Source organism: Ananas comosus, linkage group 23 (assembly GCF_001540865.1).
Source record: "Ananas comosus cultivar F153 linkage group 23, ASM154086v1, whole genome shotgun sequence".
Classification (NCBI taxonomy): Eukaryota; Viridiplantae; Streptophyta; class Magnoliopsida; order Poales; family Bromeliaceae; genus Ananas; species Ananas comosus.
In genome coordinates this window covers 2,269,969-2,293,743 of record NC_033643.1, presented here as the reverse complement: position 1 = coordinate 2,293,743, position 23,775 = coordinate 2,269,969, and the positions used below count along the sequence as shown (strand labels likewise).

The following is a 23,775-nucleotide window of genomic DNA, read 5'->3' as shown; positions in this document are numbered from 1 at the left end:
AAATATATTCATAATAGAATTATATTATGTTAATGAACTGTTAACAATAATTGTTACTATTTTTTTTTTTTTTCAAATATACCCTTCTACCTTCACCTATCATTCTTATTTGCCCTTAATATAGAGGTAAAAAAAATATTTTTTTATTTTTTTCTTTCAAATATAATTTTCTACTATCACAAGCTTTTCTTATCTCCTATTAAGTTAAGGACAAAAGAGGTATATTAATTTTTTTTAACTCAATTAGAAATTTAATCCGAATTTAATCAAAGATAACTTAATGGACAATAATAGAAAAGGTATTTTTGAATAACGGCGAACTACACAAGAGGTATATTTGAAACAAAAAATAGTAGAAGTAAATTAGATATTTTAAAAAATTTTAAGGGCATAGTAGATATTATCCCTTAAAACTATAATTCACTAATAATTTTGTGCAAGTAAATAACTCTTTAGATTGTTCCTACATAACTCATAAATTATATAAATTTTAGGCTAAATCATATTTTTGGTTCTTAAACCATGAGGCATGTGACACTTAGGTATCGTTTGGTTCGAGAATAAGCAAAAAGTGACTATTCCAGGGATAGGTATAAATTAAGGTATAAGCGGGGATTAGATCAATTTTGTGTTTGGATGAAAATTGGGTTATTCCTGGGAATAAAAAAAATAGCGTTTGGTTAGGTAAGATGGAATAAAAAAGATAGTAAATTTTATAAATAAAAAATAATCATATTATCATCTTATTATATTTAAATTTAAATTTTTAAATATATATATTTTTAAATTTAAAATTTTAACTTTGAAATTTAAANTATAATTTTAATTAAGTTTGAAATTAAGCATTGGAATAGTGCTATTCCACCAAAATGGTGGAATAGCAAATCCCTTGCTATTCCGGGATAACCGGGAATAGCAAGGTTTGACCGGGATAAAATATCCCGGCCAAATTTCACCCCGTTTGGCGGAATAGCGGGGATAACTTTTGTTATCCCCGCTTATCCCCCCAACCAAACGGGGCCTTAGAGCTTTAAATTTAATTTGATATAATTTCTGCATCAATTTTTTTAAATTATTAAAATTAAATTTCACATTTCAAATTAGTTAACTAGTGTAATGTAACACTGCTGTGGTCATGATTTACTTACTATCACTAGAGATGCAAATCGAGCAGATCTAGAGGTTATAGGAGTTTTCCACCTCCCCTGATTTATTATTGACGGATTGGAGTGGATTTGAAACTAGTTAATTTTTATTTTAATTTTTTCTCTATTTACCATCCTATTTGTGATAAGTTGAGAAAGGCGTAGTTTTTAGAAGTTCTCCATCTTTAGTTTCGTTTCCTCAGCGAACCCGGATGAGTACGAAATAGATTAATTTTTTATTTTTAAGCCTCATTTAAAATCTCATTTGGGGTGAATCGAGCGGAAGTGCTCTATCAATTAAAATCTGTAACGTCATCATTTAATGAACTTAATTATAAAATTATATAATTTAAAATAAAAAAATTATAATAAATTAAAATGCAAAAAAAAAGGGAAAACTTCAAATACCCCTCTTGTGATTTCACTCCTTCTCACTTTAGTATCTTGTGGTTTAAAATGTATCAAATTAGTACCCTGTGATTTTGCACTTTCTCACTTTAGTACCCTGTGGTTTAAAGTGCATCAAGTTAGTACTCTGTGGTTTCACACTTTCTTACTTTAGTACCCTATGATTTCGCACTTTCTCACTTTAGTACTTCTGTGGTTTAAAAACCACAGGGTACTAATTTGATACAAAAATAAAACCACATGGTACTAATTTGATACAAAAATAAAACCACATGGTACTAACTTGATACAAAAATAAAATCACAGAGTACTAATTTGATACACTTTAAACCACATAGTACTAAAATGAGAAAGTGCGAAACCACAAGAAACTAACTTGATATATTTTAAATCATATGGTACTAAAATTAAAAAACTGAAAAACTACAGGGGTGTTTAAAATTTTCCCAAAAAAAAAAATGTCAGACCCTTTTATTTTGAGCAGTTTGAGAAAATACCTGCAATTTTCCTTTTTTATAATTTACTCTGACGCCCGAACCAGTCTGCTGCTGCAGCAGCCCCAACTGAAGTCCGTTAAAACTTCCCTCCATCAAAACCGTTACAACGACGGCCCCGATTTTATCCCGGCTCGCGGCGCTCCGTTACCGGCCGAGTGGAAATGAACAGAATTTACCCTCCCACTATATATAGCCCTTTTCCCCTTTCAAACCCCTTCTGTGTCTCTCCTCTCCCCACCCACATCAGCGATTCCCCCCTTTCTCCCCTTCCTCGTCGTCGCCTCCTCCTTCCTCCTCCCCGCAAAACCCTAACCCTAATCGAGCGATCCGCGATTCCGCCGACGCGGAGAGCTCGAGGGAGCGGGAGAGAGAGGAGGCCCTAGCTCTTGAACGAGGACGAGGACGAGGACGAGGACGAGGACGAGGACGAGGACGTGGGCGAGTCCGTTGGGGTGGATTTTTGGTGGTGTTTTCGCGGGTGGTTTCCTGTAGCTGGTATTCGCTAGGGCTTCGGATTTGCTCCCCTGAATTTTTTTGCTAGGGGATCGGGGTTAGTATCGGACAGGATGAGTAGTAAGAGGGAGGAGGAGAGGAATGAGAAGATCATCAGAGGTCTCATGAAGTTGCCTCCAAATAGGCGATGCATCAATTGCAATAGCCCGGTACTGGTTCTCTTTTTTTTGCAAATTTCAATGTCTTTTTCTCTAATTTGCATCATCAAAAGCATCTGCTGTAGATTTTATTGTGGTTTATTGGATCATTTGTTTGTTTAAGGATGAAGATTATTGAAGAAGCTAACTATACATTTTTGTGTTGAAAATACAGAGTGTGCAGTATGTGTGTATGGATTTTTGGACCTTCGTGTGTGCTACGTGCAGCGGAATACAGTGAGTAGTATATATGGATATTCTTGGATTCTTTCATTTCTGTTGTTTGCTTTTCCTTAGAAGAAGCTTCGATCATTATTGAGGATCGCTTTAGGTGTCCTTTACCGGATTGTACTAAGTACTAAAGAAATGGGCGTTGTCATTTAATTTTTTAAACGTTGAATTTAAATATGTACTTGTCTTGTCTACTAATGAAAGTGATGCTTTTGCAAATTCCTGAAAATTTCATGGCAATCTTTGACATAAGTTGCTTATTTGTTGTACAGTCGTGAATTCACGCACCGGGTTAAGTCGGTTTCCCTGGGCAAGTTTAACAGGCAGGAAGTTGAGGCCCTCCAGAAAGGTGGTAATCAGGTAGATAATTAGTCACATCCTACTATTTGCTCTATTTAAGCTGACCATTTAGTGGCCTATTCTGGTCTTATGTGATACTCACTTGTCTCAGCGTGCAAGAGAAATATATTTGAAAGACTGGGACATGCAGCGCATGAGATTGCCAGACAACAGGTGAAACATAAAACATTCATATTATTGCACTAGTTATCTATCATATGTTACGCACAATGAAAGATTACTAGTTTGCCCTTGTTTTTTGATACAGCAACGTTGAGAAGATAAGGGATTTCATCAGAAGTGTTTATGTGAATAAGAAATATGCTGGGGGGAGGTCCTCTGAAAGGGTGCCTAGAGATTTGGAGGTGACATAGTTCTAAATCAGCCTAACATTGAGTATTAATTTGTATCATAGCATCCTATACGTTATACTTTTTCTGTTACTGATGCATCCAACCTGTTGATCTATTCTAACCTTAGTCCTCCATATTTTCAATAGAATCTCAAGAACCATGAAGAAGATGTAAGAAGGGCAAGCTCTTATCATTCTTATTCTCAGAGCCCACCTTATGATGATCAATATGAGGATAGACGGTACGGAAAACAAGCAAGTATGCTCAGCCGAAGGCCAGGTTCAGATCGGGCAATTTATGAGGGGAGGTTACGTAGCTTCATATTTAGCCCTGGTCGTATGCGTGAGAACATGTACGAAGATAGGTTTGCCAATGAGAGTTCTGGTTCAAGATTTTCGGATTTCTCACTCTCTAGCGCAAGTGATCAGTTCAGGTATGATGCGAAGTCACCAAGTTCTCAGGGCACAGGGTACCACAGTCCTCCTGTACACCAATTAAGGGATGTTCTTATTGAAGATCAGCCCAAGATTCTAAATGAGCATTCTGATGTGGTTGCTCGAAGGGATTTAGATGGAATCCAACGTCCACAGGTTATAGAACATCTTTTATTAATTTGTCTATGTCTTATGAACTTGCCAAGTGCCTTGGTAGGCAGAGGCCGACCGTGCTGTGCCATCTCCCCCCTTGCTAATTCCTGCATACACATATAATGGGTCCGTACTTGGTCCCCATCGAATATGCCAAGTGTTGCACCGTGTGTGTTACGGCATGTGCTGTGCTAAAAGCCAATTGGCAAGGGGGTCTTGCCCATAGTCAATTCATGTAAAGTATTTGTATAAACGCACATGTCTAATTAAAAATAGTTAACATTTGACATGCTTCTAGAAAAAGAAATAAACAATTCATGATTTTTATAAATTTTTCCTGAATCTACACATCTTGTCGTGTTATACGAAGATACTTTTTTAAAAAAATTAAAGTATTGCAAAATGAATAGAAAAATTGACAATTTTATTATTGATGTATATACTTAAAAATGGAACCACCTGTACACCTTATATATATATATATACAAATATTAAGATATATATAATCAGTTAATCACTAAACCATATATTATCACCAACATTCATAGTAGACAACAGAATTGTCAGTTATGATATTTTATTTTGAACTATTCAATCTATATCATGTCATACACAAATTCGCAATTCTAGAATATTGTTTGACTCTCATTTAGGTCCTGTTTGGATGTCGAAATAAGTTATTCAAGGATAACTTACTCGGTATAAGAATTTTCTAGTATGATAGCAAGTAGAAAATATGATTTTTACTTCTTGAAATGTCTTCTTATCCATGATTTTATGAAAAAATGACTTGAAGGCCAAATATGATAATCAATTGAAAATATTTGATCACACTTCTCATCGTCCAAATATACAAATTTTCTAAGCAAATCAAGAGGATATAATGAACAAGACATTCATGTATCCAAACAGGGCCTTAAATGTTTTACCATGTTGTTTATAATGACCCAGTCTGCTACCATTAATAACTCGTTAGGCCCAAATCATCGGTCCGAAATACTTAAGTCTAGCTATTAATGATAGAGTCATTTGTCCTTATATATCCATTCATAATCTCTTTCTTATCTAATGTGGGACTATTAAGGTGTCACATTTTTTCTTTTTAGATACTCACGTCCTTGGCGGATCCATTTCCTAGCCCTTGATCATCAAGCGATATGAAAATTTTCTCACACTTATGGCTGGCAAACTAACTCTCATACAAAATGTAATGACCCGGCTCGCTGGGCCCGGCACTAATAACTTGTGAAACCAAACCACCGGCCCAAAATGCTTAAGCATAATTAATAATAATGGAGCCTTTGGTCCTTAGATATACAATCATAACTCTTTTTTCATCTGATGCTGGACTGTTAAGGTGTCATATTGTCGAGTTTAGAAGTTGAATAATAGAACATCATGTTTTGTAAAGTATTTTTGCTAAATCGTGATTTGCTAACTATGGGCATGCTGTGGCTGCTGAAACGATCAATGGAACCTTCAATAATTAGTGAAATATAACACTCTTTTTTTTTCTATATTCAGAGAACTGCATCGTCAGGCAGTTTCGGATCCTTGGAAAGCAGTACATTATCTAGAAAATCAGTTGATTCTTGCAGCATAGTTGATGTTGCTGCAGAGCCTGTTCAATTTACTGGAAACCAGCACCCAGTAGCATCTCCATCTCCCCTTTCAGCCCAACCGCATGCCTCCTTGCGTTCCACAAACCAAGTTTTCAATCAACCAATCACGCAACCATCAGCTGCTTACTCTTATCCAATCACTGGCTTCGGCGATCAGCCTTCGTCTTTGGCTCCTCCTGAGCAGAAACCGTCTTCAACACCATTCTCAGAAAATCAAGGATGGGCTACATTTGACTTACCTAATAATGCTAGTTCTGCTTCTGATTCAAATCCAAATACAATGCTTTCTGTTTTAATTCCACCTCCTGGTGGAGTACCTAAAGTGATGGATGCCTTGAAAACAGAGGTTTTGGTTCAAAATCCAATGGCTTCAGGACCTATCTCTTTGACAGATAATCAGTGGCATGTAGGTGTACATGAAGCTGAGAGAACTTCCGGCCAAGAAAAGTTTCAGGTAGATATTCTCTTTATTCTTTAGTGTAAATTCCAGTAGTTTGGTGAAGTTTTTCGTAGATATTGGTTCTAAAGCAATACAATTTTTTTTAATAGTTGTTATTGGGGCCGTTTCTTGCCTCTCTTAGGGCAAAACATCACTAATTCTGATTACCTTTTACAATATCCTTTCCCTCCGAACCAATCACTGAACTGGCATTAGTTTTCGTTCACAAAACATCAGAACCATTATTTTCCCATCTAAATGTTTTCCGTTGAAAACGTTTTTTTCATCATTCCCTTGCAACCCAACAACCTGTAAGTTATAATCGAAGATGATGTGCAGATGGGCTGTTTATCTGGAAACTATAATTTCATTCAAAATTTGATTTTGCAGCCTTGGAATGCTTTTGATGACTCTATTGCTAATGTACATCATAATTCGCTTGGAAACCAACCACAAATCAACGTGCCACATGTTCCTTTCCCCCGGTCTTTTGTATCTGGCGATCATGCTGGAATTGGAACTTCAAAGGTGCTGCCTTGTTTGGTACTTCGACAGGATTTTATTTGGTCTGAACAGCCTATCTTATGTTTAATCCCTTTGTAGGAGTTGGTCGAGGAGGTTGGAAAATCAGATGGTAATGACATAGGCGCTGGTCTTAATTTTGCATCTGGTGGTTTTGCAGAATCATCTTTTTCAGCATCACTTCAATCATTGCCGGTATGTTATATTTATGAAGTCACTCACGGTCATCATTTTTAGACTGGGTCCACATATGCTAGTGGTGGTTTTTCGTTGTTTGAGATTGAGAAAGGAGAGAATACTTCAGAGTCCTTTTTCTGTCAATTCAAGAATCGGTGTTCTCCCCATTATGAGATATTTAAGCAAATAAACAGATAAAGTGATTATTTTCAAATTAATATCACCAACTATCTATTGACTGAACAAGACTGTATGGTGGGAAGATGTCGTTATTGGTTCAGCTATTGTGGTGAAGCTAAGAAGTGTGATTTATATGGTTTATTTTATTGGTTCACCTTGTTTTTGGTATTATGCATGCGTGGATCTGTAATTAAGTTCTCAAAATGGTATTGAACTCTGCATTAGTTCCTTTCTGGATAATTAATCCCTGTTTGAATTTGATATTATATTACATTTGTCAACTGTCGTCAACTTGATGGTTCAAACCATATTATGGTCTCTTCATCTCTACACAAATTTATATTTTGGCACCTTTATCCCAAAATTCACATCAACATGGTTTTCCATTTTGAGGTGTGGGGATGATCTAAACAAATTGTGAGTTTTATATGGTGAAATGCCAACCTGAAAAGGAAGATAATGGTCATATGCATGTGTATGTACTTGTGTATATACATATTTACATGTATACATAAATACATAAGTGCACTGTGTGAGTGCTCTGCGTGTGTCTCTCTGTCTGTGTACATATATAGATTTAGCTATACGTACATAATCATGCTCACACATGCCATATATACGTATCTGGGTTATGGTTCATGTAGCCATGTGTGGATTTGCACGCACGTGCTCACATGTGCTTGTCTGTGCATGTGTGTGCTTGTATGTTTGCACTTGTATGTGTGTATGTGTTTTTTTTTGGTGTAGATACAAACACATGCATGTAGGCATGCGTATGTGAACAATGATTAAGCAACATCATAATGTCTTTGGTTGTTTCATCAGTAAGCATCAAAAGAGCACCACTACGCCATAGCGTCAGAGCGGCTATACAATACCTGTAGTACAGATATGCACAAGTATTTTTAATTTGCGGTTTTCTTTCAATTCCCCAGGGAGTGGTCTCTCAGACAACAAAGTCAACAAATCCTTTTGATCTCCCATTTGAGTCAGAGTTGGAAGTCAAGGATGCGGTGAGTTGCTTCTAACCTTGGTTTATTATGATTGCTAAAAGCTACACTTTATACCTTCACTTTGACAATACATATGCCAGCAAATTTATAGTTGATGAGACAGATTAGTAAATAATATCACTTTATCCTGGATGGGATCTACAGTCAACCTGAAGTCAACTTGTTGACTGGGATATTCACGAATCAAGAAAAATTTACAGTCAGTTTGAAAGAGTTTTTGACTTGTATATATTGTTTTATTATCTTTAGGGCATATTAAACCAAGATAGGTTGATCTGTCAGAAATTTAAGGAAATCTTTTGCTTACAAGATCTATATATTAATGTTTCCATAGCCTCTTGAATGATATGTGGCACTTCCTCTTAACTGTAACTAATGAGGACCTAACCTGATGTTTATCTTCTGCTGCAGTTTTTGGACATGAGCTCTTTACAAGCAGTATTGCCAAATCCGGAAGCTCCAGCTGATTATGTTGCCAGCTTAGCACAACCATGGTTTCCTCAGAATCCCGCCTTTTTGTATTATCCTTCCTTTCCCCCGGGTAAGTTCAAAATATTGTTTCCTTTTCAGTGAGAAACTAAAACTTCACCATTGTTTTTTTTTTTTTTTTTTTTTTTTCAAGCATCATCAGTTGATCTTTCATTACTATTTCAGCAGGACTAGCATACATGAGTGGACATGCACCAAATACTCAAATACCGTAAGTTGCTTAAACTACTTATACATAGGGTTTAATTGCAAATTCAGAATATGAAGTTTGATCCCAATGTCAATAAGTTCCCAGAGTTTCATTGTTAACAATTTGGTCTCTTAAAGTTTTTTTTGTGCTGTAAATTAGGTCCTTTCTTTGTCCGACCTAGCTGAAAAAAAAATGCCATTCAGCATCATGAGACTGTAGGACCGACCTGAAAAATCTGACATTTGAGTAAACTCCAGTGATGATGTTGATATGGCATCTTCTTCTATAACATGATGGACTAATGGCAAGAGTTAATAGTTTCGCAGGACAATTTTTGGGGCTAAATTACTACAATTGATACTCTGAGACTGTAATTAAAATCTGGGGTAAACTTCAGTAAGTTAAACCCTTTACTTGATGAGCGTTGTATGAAATTTCAACCGAAATGTGGTCATGTTAACAGGAATTTATCGCCGCAAGATCCCATAGAATCTCTTGGTGGGAATGCAACTCTTGGAGGGAATCCATTTGCATGAAGTGCCTGTAAAGAATTTGTCAAAGTTCTCCACGTAAGGTCTTTTGCTTCTCCCACATTTGTTGATACGTCACGTAGGCGAAGAAATTATCAATTGAAGGTAATTAGTATTCCACTTAAGGAAAGAAAAAAAATCGTCAGTGTGTTGTTTGTGCAAATATTCCCTTCCTAAGTACCGAGCTATGTTGAAAGATCAAAAGATTGCACCCTGATGTTTTTCGAATTTAATTTTTTTATGAATTGGCAGAAACTTCAAATAGCACTCGAGGCGTGCTTCATCGGCTTTCCAATGCAAATAGATAAGGAGAGCAATGTAGCATGATTTCATTTTTGCTGGTTTTCCTTGTATTGATTGTTTCCATCACCTTTACCTATATACAGTAGTGTATCTTATTAAGGAATTCCAATTCTTTATGTACTGAGAAGGCCATGTTTGGATTTTTTTTTAATTTACTTTTTTTATGTTTCTCTGCTCAACTATTCTCATGTGTCATGACTATAGGGTTTTGTAATACCATATAGCGTCTGACGATGTTTCTAATGATTCTTTTTTCTTTTCTTTTTTCAAAAAAAATTGGGGATTGTTTGATGCATTCCACTTTGTGTGCTTCCACTAAAATCCTATACTATTCGAACTCAATAATGTATTATCAAATCCAGAGTACCGAGCAGAAAAGCTTGTGAGATTCGGATGCTGAATGTAATAGCTCACTAGTATCTCAGTATGTTTCTGCTGGGTGAATGTTCTTGTTCCGTTTTGTTTAATAATTGCGTCACGGTCCACATCTTTAGGAGTTTTTAGTTTGGTCCCAATCGTTTTATTGGTACAATTGGTTTTCTTTAAGCATTGGTGTCCACTTGCAATTTGATGGATGTATTTATGTAAATGCTAGTTGAGAAGCTCTATAGATCAAATTATTGCAAATGTTACAAAACCATATGCAACGGGAAACTAAACATGGACGGGATTGCACCTTTCGATAGTGATCTAATTAATTGAGAACAGTTGTTTAGGCTGAGACGCCACTCTCCGGTAGGCATCACTCTTGTCCCACTCAACCGTCGCACGGGGGAAAAAGGGATAGACGTGGAGAAGAGGAGAAAACAGTTCATAATATAGGCAGGTAATGTTTTAAATACCTTTCATGCGGCTCTCAAATTGACGTTGATATGCTTGTCAGTGTATCAATAGTCTTATTTTAGAAGATTTATGACAAAATAACGTTACAAGTCATAAAATTTTACTTGTATAAACTATTTGTGTTGTCATAGATATTATGAGTCTTTATTTAGCTCATATATTTATTACTATTTAGTTCACAAAGGTCATATTTATTTGTCAGCAAATCAATATTAGTCTATAGGGAGCGAATTCCCCGAGACCCAAAGCATATCCATGATGAACTTGTATCTTAGCTCAGCATAATAATGTTGTATATCTTAGCTCAGCATAATAATGTTGACACTGATTAGTAACAAACTGCCTTTACTTCTTTGGGGTTCTCAAGCTTTCTAGGAAGTGTCACACAGATGTCCTAAAAGGGAGTAGAGGAGTTAAAGTTCGAATAATAAAAGCTTCTCTGAGTCAGTGTTTTAAATGAACTTGTATCATGTAGGATGGGCAATGATATACTTACAAAAAAAAATTCTACAATATTATTTACAAAAAAGCTCTAATTCTTTTAATTCATTATCTATAATTATTATACCATTCCAAAAATATGTTTCACCGACCGTCCTTAGAGCAAGTGGCAAAAGACTTGGTAGTTGGTATCCGAGACTCAAGTTCGAATCCTAGTTAATTCACATTTCTAGCTAAATTTATTTATAAACAAAATAAACGAAGCAGGTAGTGTTACCTATCTCTCAAAAAAAAAAAAAAAAGTTTTATAACGTAACCGCACCTCGTAGATTGCGAATTGAGGCTGCGTTGAAACAGTTTAGCTCAATTATCAGTTTTGGTTTTCACGCGGAAAACAAAATCAGGTAGTGAAAAACTGTATTCTCGTCAATTATTTCATTTATGCAGTAATCATATTCAGCCTTCAACCTTCATTTATTTGTTACGGCATGCACCAAGACGTACGAAACCCAACTCCAAGTTTTTGGCCTTTTCTCCTACTTTCGCTAGCTAGGAATCTTTATCTCTCCCCATGGTTCACACCCCCGACCCCTCCTTCCAAAAAGTATGAGCAGAAAAAAGAAAAAAAAAAAGAAAAAGAAAATCCGTCTATAGCTAAGAGAGTGTTTGATTTTCCCCAAAAAAAAATTGAAAAATTATTATTTAATAAAAAAAGATTTCTATCAAAAATATTGTTATTCACAATTTTTGTTTTTCCGAATAAAAATATCAAAATATAAAAACATTAATTTTTTTAATGAAAAATATGAAAAAATTATAAAAATTATCTTTTTAGAAACCAAAGAAATAATTCTAAGATTGCGTTTGATAATAAAAATAATATTTAGAAGGATAAATATTTAGACTATATTTTATAATTTTTAAGAAGAGAAAGGTCTTTCCGAGACAGCTTCTTACAATCTTCTTTTCGTTTCTCCATTTCTAAAATTTTTTCTGTGTGTACATTTTTTTTCCTCCTCAAAAGGCCTAATTGTCTCACTTTGTAGCTTAGTTTATTTATTTAATGAAGAAAACGATAACAAATTATTCCTTTCTCAAAAAAGAAGGTAAATATTTTTATTCTTAAATTTAGACTATACTTTAGAATAAAGAAACATAAAAGATTTATGTCACGTAGATGGATGGTGCTATTTAAGGGTCAGTACCGTCCAAAGATGGAATGCGGCTTGAGATACACTGCACTGCATCACATTAAGAAAGTCTATTACGTAACAATTACACTACATCATCAATAATTAATTAATTATATTTTTTAAAATAAATAAAACAAAAATATTTTTTAATAATTTTGATAATATAAATATAATTTAAAAAATAATATAACTGGTTAGAAACACTACATTAATAATACAACGGATGTATTATGCAGAGTACAACCGAGAGTATTTTCTACCAGCGCAGAAAAACTAAAAATACTCATAAATTCGTTGCCAGCAAAGCAGGAATGCATGCCCACTACTCCAGGCAAAATTTTCTGAGCATCGTTCCCAAACAAATTGTTTGGGGATGATGCCGATAGGCACCGCGTGGTCTGACCCTCGAAAACCCAAAAAAAAAAAAAAAAAAAAGCTCCATTTTTTAAAAAGAGAGAGAGATTGAGAGAGAGAGAGAGAGAAACGTTGGCGGAGGGGAGAGGAGGGCGAGGATGGGCGCGTGCGGGCCACGCGGCGCCCATCCGAATCCTCGACGATGCCCGTATAATTTTTGCCCCACTACTCCCGGAGACGTATAAATACAGCTTGGTAGGTTGGGCAATAGACCACATTTAATACCACCGCCCCTCTCTCTACATACACTCCCAAACTCATATAACCCCCACGCTACCACAAACACACACACACAACACAATCCCAATCTCCAAATCATGTCGCGGCATTCGATTGTTAGAGTTCTCGCCGCGGCGCTCGCAGCGCAGGTGGAGGCGCCAGCGGGGTCGGGGCCGGCGCCGGCGCCGGGGCCGGACTGCATGACGGCGGTGCTGAACGCGTCGGACTGCCTGGGGTACGTGACGCCGGGGAGCAAGGACCGGCGGCCGGACAAGGCGTGCTGCCCGGAGCTGGCCGCGCTGGTCGACTCGCAGCCCGTCTGCCTCTGCCAGCTGCTCAACGGCACCGCGGCCGCGGCCTACGGCATCTCCATTGACACCGCCCGCGCCCTCGCCCTCCCCAAGGCCTGCCGCGTCGACACCCCGCCCCTCAGCCTCTGCGCAGGTGAGCCCGTGCATTTCACCACACTTTTTTTTTTTTGAGAGATAGGTAGAATGCTCATGTTTCTCTTATTTCATTTAGAAATAAACTTAGCTGAAAATATAAATTAATTAGAATTCGAATTTGAAATTTCGAATATCAATTATTAAATTTTTTGCTACTTGCTCTAGAGATGGTCGGTAATTTACCACACTTGGTAGTGGGGATTTGCTATATTGCACTTTACTTTCTTTTTTTTCTTTTTTTTTTTGCCCTTTTCAAATAATATCTAACATAACTTTTAAAACTTTTAAAATATTTCAAATATCTCCTCTCTCTCTCTCTCTCTCTCTCTCTCTCTCTTTTAAGAGTTTACTAATGACATTGAATTTTAAAAAGGTATTTTTTAGATATTAGGAGTGCAAGGAATATACAAGCAAAATCGCTTTTTTTGTTTTTTTGAGCAATGATAAGTTTGAAATCTAAAAATTAGCTATAATGCTACAAAGCTAGTCTCATCAATATTTTTTTATTTAAAAAAAAATAAATTGTCTTCTTTTTTTTTAATTGGGGGTTTAAAAATGTGGGAAGGCAATTGTAGGTCGTTTTGAAATAGATCTCTCAATTTTTTTTAAAATTTTTTTTTATTTGGGGCATTGAGACTCTTTTAACTTTTTATTTTTTTATTTGAGATTTTAAACTTAGTTTGGTTAAAAATTGTATCAAATATAATGATTTTATTAGTTGTTAGTCCAATTTCATTTACTAAAAACAATTTTAAAAAAAAGTTAAAGTTGAGGGGTCCATTTCAAACGGACATATAGTTGGGTGGTCTCCATACTTGTGTACCTTGTTTAAGCTGGTGTGAGTTTATGGATAGATTGAAAGTATTTCTTAAACAATGATGTGTTAAGACATTAAAAAAAATTAATATTTCTCAGTAAATTGCTCTAATTAATTTTCTTTTGCTAGAATAGTAGTGCCAAAATAGATCATAAATTAGGTTACTTCCATATATTTTTACCTACCAATATTTATAGAAAAGTTTGAAGCTTTTGCAATAGCCTAATGCTTAAATTAGCTCGAAGCATTTATCTTCTGAAACAACACTTTTTTACATTATTTCATCAATTTCAACACCAAACGGTCTTAAATTGTGTTACAATTCTAAGCTCACCCTCAAAAGTTCAAAAATGTTACAGTTCATTACATTACAATTTCCAAACTTCCTATATGATATATTTGTGTAACACCCCCAATAGTCCTACATCGAATGGGATACTGATTTGGATCAGTTTATAATAATAACTCGCATACTAGTAATAATAACTGAACTTAAATATTTTGGGCTGATTTTTTGCATCCAAGAAATTATTATTGTTAGCGAGTCGAGTCGTTATATTTGAATCTTATGAGTTAACTTCTGGTATTTGGATTTTTGAATGTTGTTATGCAGCGATCGGATTCCCCATAAATTTTGGGCCTTCACCAGCCCCATCTCCGGGAACCAGCCCGCTATTGCCCGGTATGCCAAACATACTGAATATAAAATATTAAAACACTATTTTTAGAAAACTTATAATTTTACGAGTTTATAACTTTGTGCATGTTAGATGATCTTGAGCTCCCTTATTGCACAATTCCTGGTTTACCTTACTAAATTTTGATGTTTCATATTCAAATAGGTTCGACGCCGACCGCCCCCCCATCGGGCGCCGACCGTGGCATTCGAGGCCTCAGAGCCGTCGATCTGGCCTTCCTCGCCGCGCTATCGTACGCCATCGCCGCATCCGGAATCTTCTAGACTATGCAAATTGAAAAAGATGTTTTCATTCTTGGTTTCCACCTTTGTAGCTTGTATGTTTGTGTTTCATTCTATCCCTCTATCTCTCATTGAGGAGTAGATAGAAGTTTCAATAATTTTGTGATGTAATTTAACACTTCTGTGTGAATGTATCTTATTTATTTATTTTTCTTTTTTAGAAAAATTACGTTAGCATTGAATTCATGGATGTTATTTTTTTAAAATTTCTTATTTTATTTTATTTTTCTCCGCATCTGTTCAATAAATTTATTTGCTTTAAATGGGTCGGGTACGTGCATTAAATTCATGGATGTTAAAGTGACGGGAATAGCCAATAATGGTTGGTTGATGAGGGCGACTTGAATTCGGCGGTGGGTTAGAACGCGTCCCAACGATATCAATAAGAACTCGGCGCCGTAAATGCCTCACATGTGGCATTTATCAAGCCATTTAATTTCTCAACTGTATTTTTTGGTGTGATTGGGGGGTTGGAAAGGTCATTTTACAGGTAATAGATTCAGGAACAGATGATAGGGTTACTGAGATTTGAGAAAGCTAGCTTTTTGATGAGTTTCACTTTTTCCTTTTCTATTTTTTTTTTTCTAATTTCATGATGATGTTAATGTTAGGATTTGGTTAGATTTGTAGTTGAATTCTAGTTAGATAAAATTTAATATTTAAATTTATTAAAAATAAATTAAGATTTAAATATTAATTAGATTATAAATCTAACTAGATTAGGATAAATATTTAAATTTATTAGAGATAAACTAAATATAAATTTACATATTTATCGGAATAGGAATCCTAATTGTATTAGAATTTTAGTAGCTTTTGATGTAAACTATAAATATAGCATATGTGCTAGTTTTTTGGTAGTGGTATGGATTAGCCACACCCATATGGCATGGTCAAGATAGTCATGATTTTGGTTGCACCTAGTGCATGGGTGCAAGAGGACGTGTGCGGCTTTCGTAGCCGTGGGTCATTTGTATACCTTGTGCACGGATGCACAGTATGAGAGAGATGTCTTCTGAGAGTATAAAAGACGAGAGAATGGTAGAAAAGATTCAGAAAGAGGACTTGGATTGTAATTAATCTGTGCAGAAGAGGAGTCAGGTATAATATTCTCTTATTTATTGAATCTTATTTTACCCGCATATTTTTTTCTTTTATGATTGCATCAGTTTCTGCTGAGGAGACGGATTTATGGTAAAAACTCGATTTGACGCAACGGTTTCGAAATCTCAACAATCAGTACCGGATCCACAGCAATCGGTATCGAGCGGGTTGCGGATTCTCAAAATCTGGTACCGAGGCGAGTACCGGATTCCCAGCAGTTAACTGAACAATTAAGGTATCGAACTTAAAATTTTGATTATTAATCATCAAATCTTTTACCACTTGCGCTACGAACGATCAATTAACTGAACAAATAATTAGAGTCATTGTTTGACTAAAATGTGTTTTATAGTGTATGGTGTTTGAAAGGTACATTGAACTGCAGAGATTATGCATGACCCACGATTGATATGTTGCAGGTTCCCACGACGACTTTGCGTACAGCACGAGGTTGCGACATTGCTCAAATCGCTCCAGGGTTATCGTAGATTGTGGTTTTTTGTAACCAAAGCACACTTTAAAGTTTATTAGTATTCACACAACAAGTTTGATCAGATTCCATGTTTATGCTTTATTACCTGAAGAACAGTAATAGTGTTAATATTCTGGATTGTTTCCTATAAATTGATTTTTTTTGTGTATCATAGCTAGCATTAGAGTCAATTTTAAACCTTTCTAGTTTTGTGAGAACAATTCTAGACCCCTTTAGTTTCATAAGGTGTGTGTAATAGGTTGGTTTCCTAATATTAAAACCTAATGGGCCTAGATCATTTCGTATCCGATCCATAAGTAAATTTTATTATTGTAAGGTACAATTCAGAAATTACATATGTTTTTGTTGTTGATGTGGTTGTTGCTGTTTTTTTTTTAATATATTTATTTATTTATTTTAAGGAAAGAAGCAATTTTACATGCGCACACGCATTCTCACACATAAGAAGAATACATATGCAATAAATGTGTGGTGGAGATAAATTTATATTCAATATACTAGGTTTCTGTTTAGAATTTCTGATGCAGAGAGAGTTAAAATAATTAAGTAAAACTCTAGCCTGTTTTACAGTGATAGGCTAATAACTAACACAGGTCATTTGCTGATAACTTACTGTAACATCCATTTAAATATATTTGTAATATTTCAATTGTTCGAGTTGTTCAATTTAAAATGTAATTGCATGTAATTTCTTTTGTTCTAACAGTAACAAAACATGTCATTACATGTATACATTAATTATACATTTTCAAAAGGAAAGATCCCTAGGAATATCACTAAAATGGGCAAACCTAAGGATAGCATAGTCCATGTTGAGCCCAAGGTGTAAGCAAAAGGCCCGAGCCTCGTTTCGCAGAATTAGGAATGAGCGTTATCTTATCATTTTATAAGTAAAATATGTTATCTTATCAAATCAGATGTTAGAATTTTTTAAAAAGTAAAAAAAAATCAAACTTCTAACTTTCAATAGCCTAAAAAAATTTATATAACAAATATATTAAGATATACTTTGGTAAAAGGTTAGCGACTTAACCATGCAATTTCCCCTTTGTTAAATTGTAAATTTGTTTTGCTGTTACTTGAGTGGTAGCTTGTAATTAGCTAGTTGAGCTTGATAGATTAATTCCCTCCTGGTATAAAACTGGAGCTGGGACTGCTACATATCATGATCATACTCAGTATTAAAATTATTTTTTTATAATAAAATAAATAATCATCTTTTGCAAGTAAAATATACTATGCTATTAAATTAAGGATGTGAATATCATTTAAGAAAACAAAATTAAATATTTATTATTAGATAACTTATTTCCACGTTCCAAAGTCTGTATTTTATGAGCATTGCAGTAGTTTTAAAAGGGCAAGATGACAAAAACCAAAATGTATTATCCATAAAAGTTTTGATTTTTGGCAATATTCTGTAACACACATGAACCACTGCTTAATCAGGATTTCTCTCTCTTTTTTTTTTAAAAAAAAAGGGAGAAAGGTAAGTATGGTATCCGTTAAACTTAATTAAAAATATAAAATACCTAAATTTTAAAATTAAAATTTTGGATATAATTTAGTTAANTATGCTATCCGTTTTGTTTATTTTTTTTTAAGATAAACTTTGCAAGAAATATAAAACAACTAAACATCAAACTTGATACTTTGGATACCAACCCCCAAATTCTTTACCACTTACGATAGAAAGAGTAGTTTTTTTTTTATTTTTTTATTTTTTTTTTAATGTAACGGCGCTAAATGCATGCATACGAAGAAGGACCTAAATTATTATTATTATTATTATTCTCGTTTTTTGCTTTCTTGGGGTTGTCATCCATCTTCATATGCGGCCGGCATAAAGCCTGTCTCAAATCTTTGGACAAACCTTTCCGTTTATGTACGTGTTTTCTTATTTTGATCTTGTCAGCTGGCCATCACGCCTCACAAATCCGTCCTAAGAATTAATATTAACTCCTTACGACCAAAGTAACCGAGCAAAACGGATCCTATTTTCTATATACAACCTTGGAAATCAAATTTTCAAAAGTCGCCAATATAACAGTTATATCGCATTATTTATATTCAGTTAATCATATTTTTTTTAAAAAAAATAATAAAATTATTTTTTAGAAAGTTATGATGGGATGAGTAAATTTTGAAAAAATAATTTGATTGGTTGGAAATATCATATCATTCTACGTGACTGACATATTTTTAGATTCTTTTTTTTTAAAAAATCTATATTTATTAGACCAAGTAGTGATTGTTTACTTATTTGAGAAGTTGGTGGAGAGGCATATCAGCTAACTTTACTAAAGATTACTCTCCGAACCTTTTATCATGTGTCAGGATGTCCCCCGAACAAAGTATTGGCATAAATTCCGTTTATTAAATCATGCTGAGTAAATTTTAACTAATTCACCGACCGTCCCTAGCGCAAGTGACAAAGGGTTTGATGGTAATTGGCATCCGAGATCCCAAGTTCGAATCCTAATTGATTCACATTTTCAGCTATTCAGTTTATTTCTAAATGAAATCAACGAACTGGATAACATACTACCTATCTCTCAAAAAAAAAAAAAAAAAAAANAACACAAAAAAAAAAAAAAAAAAAAAAAAAAAAAACTAATTCTTGTCCTATGTTATTGAGAGATGGCAGTCATTTCATCTTATCTAGTCTAAATTCAAAGTCTTTGGCCCTTATTAAAACTTTATGCAATTTTATTGGGTCTATACCACATACTATAATAGTATTTAGCGTGTGCTAATGGAGCGGTAAAAATAATAGTTCCATATTAGATAAAAATAAGTATCCTGAGTTGTATAATATACAATATTGTCTAAAATAATTATCTGCATACATTGGCATGCATATTATATTTTGGCAGCTAAATCGGCTGCTATATTAGTGTTTTATCCTAAAAAATAAATAAAAAATTTGAGCACAATAATTATAGAAATTAAAATTTAATTTGTTGATTTTTTTTTTTTGAGAGATAGGTAGCACACTACCCGCTTCGTTTATTTCATTTAGCAATAAACTTAACTGGAAATGTGAATTAACTAGGATTTGAATTTCGGTCTCGAATACTAACCACCAAACTTTTTGCCATTTGCTCTAGAGACGGTTGGTAATTTAATTTGTTGATTGGAATACATAAAGAGGTTATGTGACCTAAAGAAAATTTTATCAAAAATTCTGTGAGCAATTTATATAATTTACTCAAGGAAAATAGAATAGAATACTAGGATCATTGAATTTTTTTTTTTGGGTGCAAATCAATGGTTCTTATTATTTGAGTCGTTTAATCGTTTACTTATCCCTTGAGACAAGGATCGTGTACACCCATCCAAGTTGTTTATTGAAAGTTGGATCATATTAAAAAAGGAAAGAAAGCAAACATTTTGGAAGTTAAGAGATGATCATTTTGCACCCATCATTTTCTACACTTTAGTGCCCTTCATCGTGTACGCAGAACAAGTTTTACAACATACAATTTACGAAATTGATGTTGAAAATAAAATATAAACGCATCATTCTCGGATAGTTTAATATATATATATATATATATATAGAGAGAGAGAGAGAGAGAGAGAGAGAGAGAGAGAGAGAGTTAGGCTGGTATATTATCGGTAGCAAGTTGTTTTCAATGATACGGCTTCCAAATCGACGATTAGCTCCATTAGAGTTGATCTACACTATTAAAAATATTTGAAAATTAAATTTTATAATTTTTCGACATCATTTGGCTAGTGATCAAAAGGTCTCAAAATTGACAATTTTAATAGTAGATGTGATGCGTTTGTGAATTTAGCGGTGTAAAACAATCTAAATCTGATAAAATTTGTATAATTTTTTTTTTCACTATTTTGAGTAAGATCAATATCTCTGATCTTAAATTCAAGTCTTTTATCATCATTTTTTATAAAATTTTTATTTTCAACTGTTTATTTTTAGAGTACTCGTTTGATAGGTAAATGATGGCGAAAAATTATAAAATTTAATTTCCAAATAGTTTCAATATGGTAGATCAAGTCTAACGGAATCAATCGTCGATTTGAAAGCTGCATCATTGAAAATAACTTGGTAGTACGAGGCCTCCGTGCTACCGATAGTATATCAGCCCAATTCTCTCTCTCTCTCTCTTTATATATATATATATAGTGCGGCTAGGATGCTTATGGAAGCACGGAGGGCTCCGTGCTTCCACTTTNTATATATATATATATATATATATATATATATATATATACACACACACTAGAAAGCTATCAATACCACTAAGCTGTTGGTACTATTAGATTTTTGACCCTTGGATGAATAAATGTACGATTAGGATGATATAAATCTCCCAAGATTGAGTGACTTATTGGTTAAATAGTATAATTTAACAGATGAAAATAATCGAAGGGTTAAATCTAACGGCGGAAAACTTGGTAGCAACAAGTGTTTGGTGCTGTGAATAGTATCCTAGCTGGACCATATATATATATATATATATATATATATATATATAGAGAGAGAGAGAGAGAGAGAGAGAGAGAGAGAGAGAGAGATTGTTACTTCGAAAAATTTTACTATGCTCTTGCTATTGGTGTTATTTAATTTTTTCTAGCTTAATTGAAGCCTTTGGAGTCTATCAAAATATATTAAATCCAAACGTTAAAAAAAATAGTGTAAACTATAAAAGAAATTAGTTGTTTTCAATTGTTTTTCACTTTTTTTTTTTTTCGCCGAATTCTCGTTATCTGAGTGTCTGCTTTAATTAACGTGAGATATGCTGTCTCTCTCTCTGCCGGCCTTCTCCCTGCCGGCCTAACTGTAGAGAAAATTTGCTAACACAAAGCAAATTGTAACAACTATTGCTATGGCTACGGCTATGGCTTCCTGCAACTCGTGGACTTTTAGGATTTCGCTCTCCTTCTTCTCCTTCTTCTGCATCTCCATACCCCATGCAACGCCACTCTCCTTCGAGTTCAACTTCTCCGATCCGGTGCTGTCGGCCGACATCGCTCGTAAACACGACGCTACATGGAACGGCACCGTCATCAACCTCACCAAGGATACCACCGTCGGTCTCCTAACCAATAGCTCCGGGCAAGTCTATTACAACCATCCGGTGCCTCTCTGGAACCGCACCACCCATGAGGTGGCTAGTTTCCGCACGAGCTTCTCTTTCGTCATCCAGGCCATGAACCCGACGCTCTACGGGGACGGTCTCGCTTTCTTCCTCTCACCTTTTCCACCGGCGCTCCCCGACTTCAACGGCGGCGGCTTACTCGGCCTCTTTGAGAACGACAGTACTGCCCTGAATCCGAGCGCAAATACGGTTGTCGCGGTGGAGTTCGACACCTACAAGAACTCCTGGGACCCGAGCGACAATCACATCGGCATCGACGTTAATTCCATCAGCTCTACGGCGTATGAGAATTGGACCACGGCCATCGACAGCGGTGGCAGGGCAACGGCGTGGATCGACTACGATAACGGCACTAATCGTTTGAGTGTCTTCCTGTCGTACGATCAGCATGCAGTCTTCAGCGGCACTTTCAACCTCTCTTGCGTCGTCGATTTGAAGGCAATTCTGCCGGAGGAGGTGGCCGTCGGATTCTCAGCTGCCACCGGCCACGCTATCGAGCTGCATCAGATCCTGTACTGGAATTTCGATTCGACTTTGAACCCCCAGAACACCAGCGCGAGTTCACCGGCGGTCGCGGGAAATGAGACGAAGAAGCACAATAGCAACGCTCTAGTTGCTTCGGGCTTAGGCGCTGCCGGCGTAGGTTTGTTGCTGTGCTTGGTCGGAGTGGCTTGGTTTCTTCTGTGGTGTAAGAAGGCCGTCGGCACGAAAGAAGGAGATGATGTCCTCGACGAGGACGAGGATGATCCCATCGACGATGAGTTCGAGAAAGGCAAGGGACCCCATCGTTTTCCTTACAGCGAGTTGGTTGCCGCGACGAACACCTTTGACGAGGCCGAGAAGCTCGGCGAGGGAGGCTTCGGCTCCGTCTACAGAGGGTCGTTGAGGGGTACGAACCTCTGCGTCGCCATCAAAAGAATCTCCAAGGGGTCAAGGCAAGGAAGAAAGGAGTACATGTCTGAGGTCGGTACGATAAGCCAGTTGCGGCACCGCAATCTGGTGCAGCTCATCGGTTGGTGCCACAATCGCAGCGGCGAATTCTTGCTAGTTTACGAACTGATGCCCAACGGAAGCCTAGACTCCTATCTCTACGGCGCCGCCGAGCGACTGCTGCCGTGGGCGGCGAGATACAACATAGCGCAAGGCTTGGCCTCGGCTTTGTTCTATCTCCACAACGAGTGGGAGCAGTGCGTAGTCCACCGCGACATCAAGTCGAGCAACGTCATGCTCGATTCGTTGTTCAACGCCAAGCTCGGCGATTTCGGGCTGGCGAGGCTCATCGACCACAGTCGCGGCTCGCAAACGACGGTTTTAGCCGGCACCATCGGATACTTGGCCCCCGAATGTTTCATCACCGGAAAGGCCAGTAAAGAATCCGACATCTTTAGCTTCGGAGTCGTTTTACTCGAAATCGCCTGCGGGAGGAAGGCGTTAGAGCCGGGCAAAGTTAGTTTGATAGAGTGGGTCTGGGATCTCTACGGGAGGGGCGGAATTCTTGAAGCGGCCGACGAGCGTTTGAACGGCGAGTTCGAACAGTGCGAAATGGAGTGCTTGCTGGTTGTGGGATTGTGTTGTGCTCATCCGGATTATAACCGGCGGCCGTCTGTCAAACAAGCGATCGGAGTTCTGCGCTTCGAAATTCCGTTGCCTGCTCTTCCTCCGAAGATGCCAGTTTTGGCGTGCGCACCGCCGACGGACCTGTTGAATTTCAATTATACCTCATCGTCCGCCGGAGCATCGAGCGGCGTCGTTTCCGTCTCCACGAACTCGGCTACTGCTTCTGAATCCTCCTCATCCTCGCGACTTAAATAGTTGATGGATGAGCTACAATTAATACTACATGATGTAGCTTAACATTGCGTTTATTATTAATTTTTTCCTTTTCTTTTTTTGTTTTTAATTATATGTTTTGATGCTTAAGTGCAATTGCAAGTGATATACAGGCTATTGCTATCGGGTGAATGTCGCTTTGATGGAAAACTTACTCGGTACTTGTCTGTCACCTATACTAACGACCCAGCT

At 36.2% G+C, this 23,775-nt stretch overlaps 3 protein-coding genes across 5 annotated transcripts; all 3 read left to right on the top strand.

Moving 5' to 3' along the window:
- On the top strand, positions 2,254 to 9,921 carry LOC109728238 (probable ADP-ribosylation factor GTPase-activating protein AGD14). Of its 3 annotated transcripts, none has more exons than XM_020258604.1 (14): positions 2,254 to 2,712; positions 2,876 to 2,937; positions 3,204 to 3,291; positions 3,383 to 3,444; positions 3,539 to 3,635; positions 3,770 to 4,213; positions 5,735 to 6,286; positions 6,662 to 6,799; positions 6,875 to 6,988; positions 8,086 to 8,163; positions 8,575 to 8,704; positions 8,818 to 8,863; positions 9,306 to 9,411; positions 9,625 to 9,921. In XM_020258604.1, the coding sequence occupies exons 1-13, from the start codon at positions 2,617 to 2,619 to the stop codon at positions 9,376 to 9,378; spliced, it is 1,980 nt and encodes a 659-aa protein (XP_020114193.1). In that variant the 5' UTR covers positions 2,254 to 2,616; the 3' UTR covers positions 9,379 to 9,411; positions 9,625 to 9,921. The 3 variants fall into 3 exon arrangements, 2 of the variants coding, with proteins under 2 accessions (XP_020114193.1, XP_020114192.1); XR_002220941.1 differs by having other exon boundaries at positions 2,255 to 2,712; positions 9,306 to 9,477; XM_020258603.1 differs by having other exon boundaries at positions 2,255 to 2,712; positions 9,306 to 9,921.
- Positions 12,777 to 15,213, top strand: LOC109727827 (non-specific lipid transfer protein GPI-anchored 2-like). Its single transcript, XM_020258021.1, has 3 exons — positions 12,777 to 13,229; positions 14,662 to 14,730; positions 14,891 to 15,213. The coding sequence occupies exons 1-3, from the start codon at positions 12,884 to 12,886 to the stop codon at positions 15,007 to 15,009; spliced, it is 534 nt and encodes a 177-aa protein (XP_020113610.1). The 5' UTR covers positions 12,777 to 12,883; the 3' UTR covers positions 15,010 to 15,213.
- LOC109728356 (L-type lectin-domain containing receptor kinase IX.1-like) lies at positions 21,493 to 23,565 on the top strand. Its single transcript, XM_020258743.1, has one exon. The coding sequence runs from the start codon at positions 21,493 to 21,495 to the stop codon at positions 23,563 to 23,565; it is 2,073 nt and encodes a 690-aa protein (XP_020114332.1).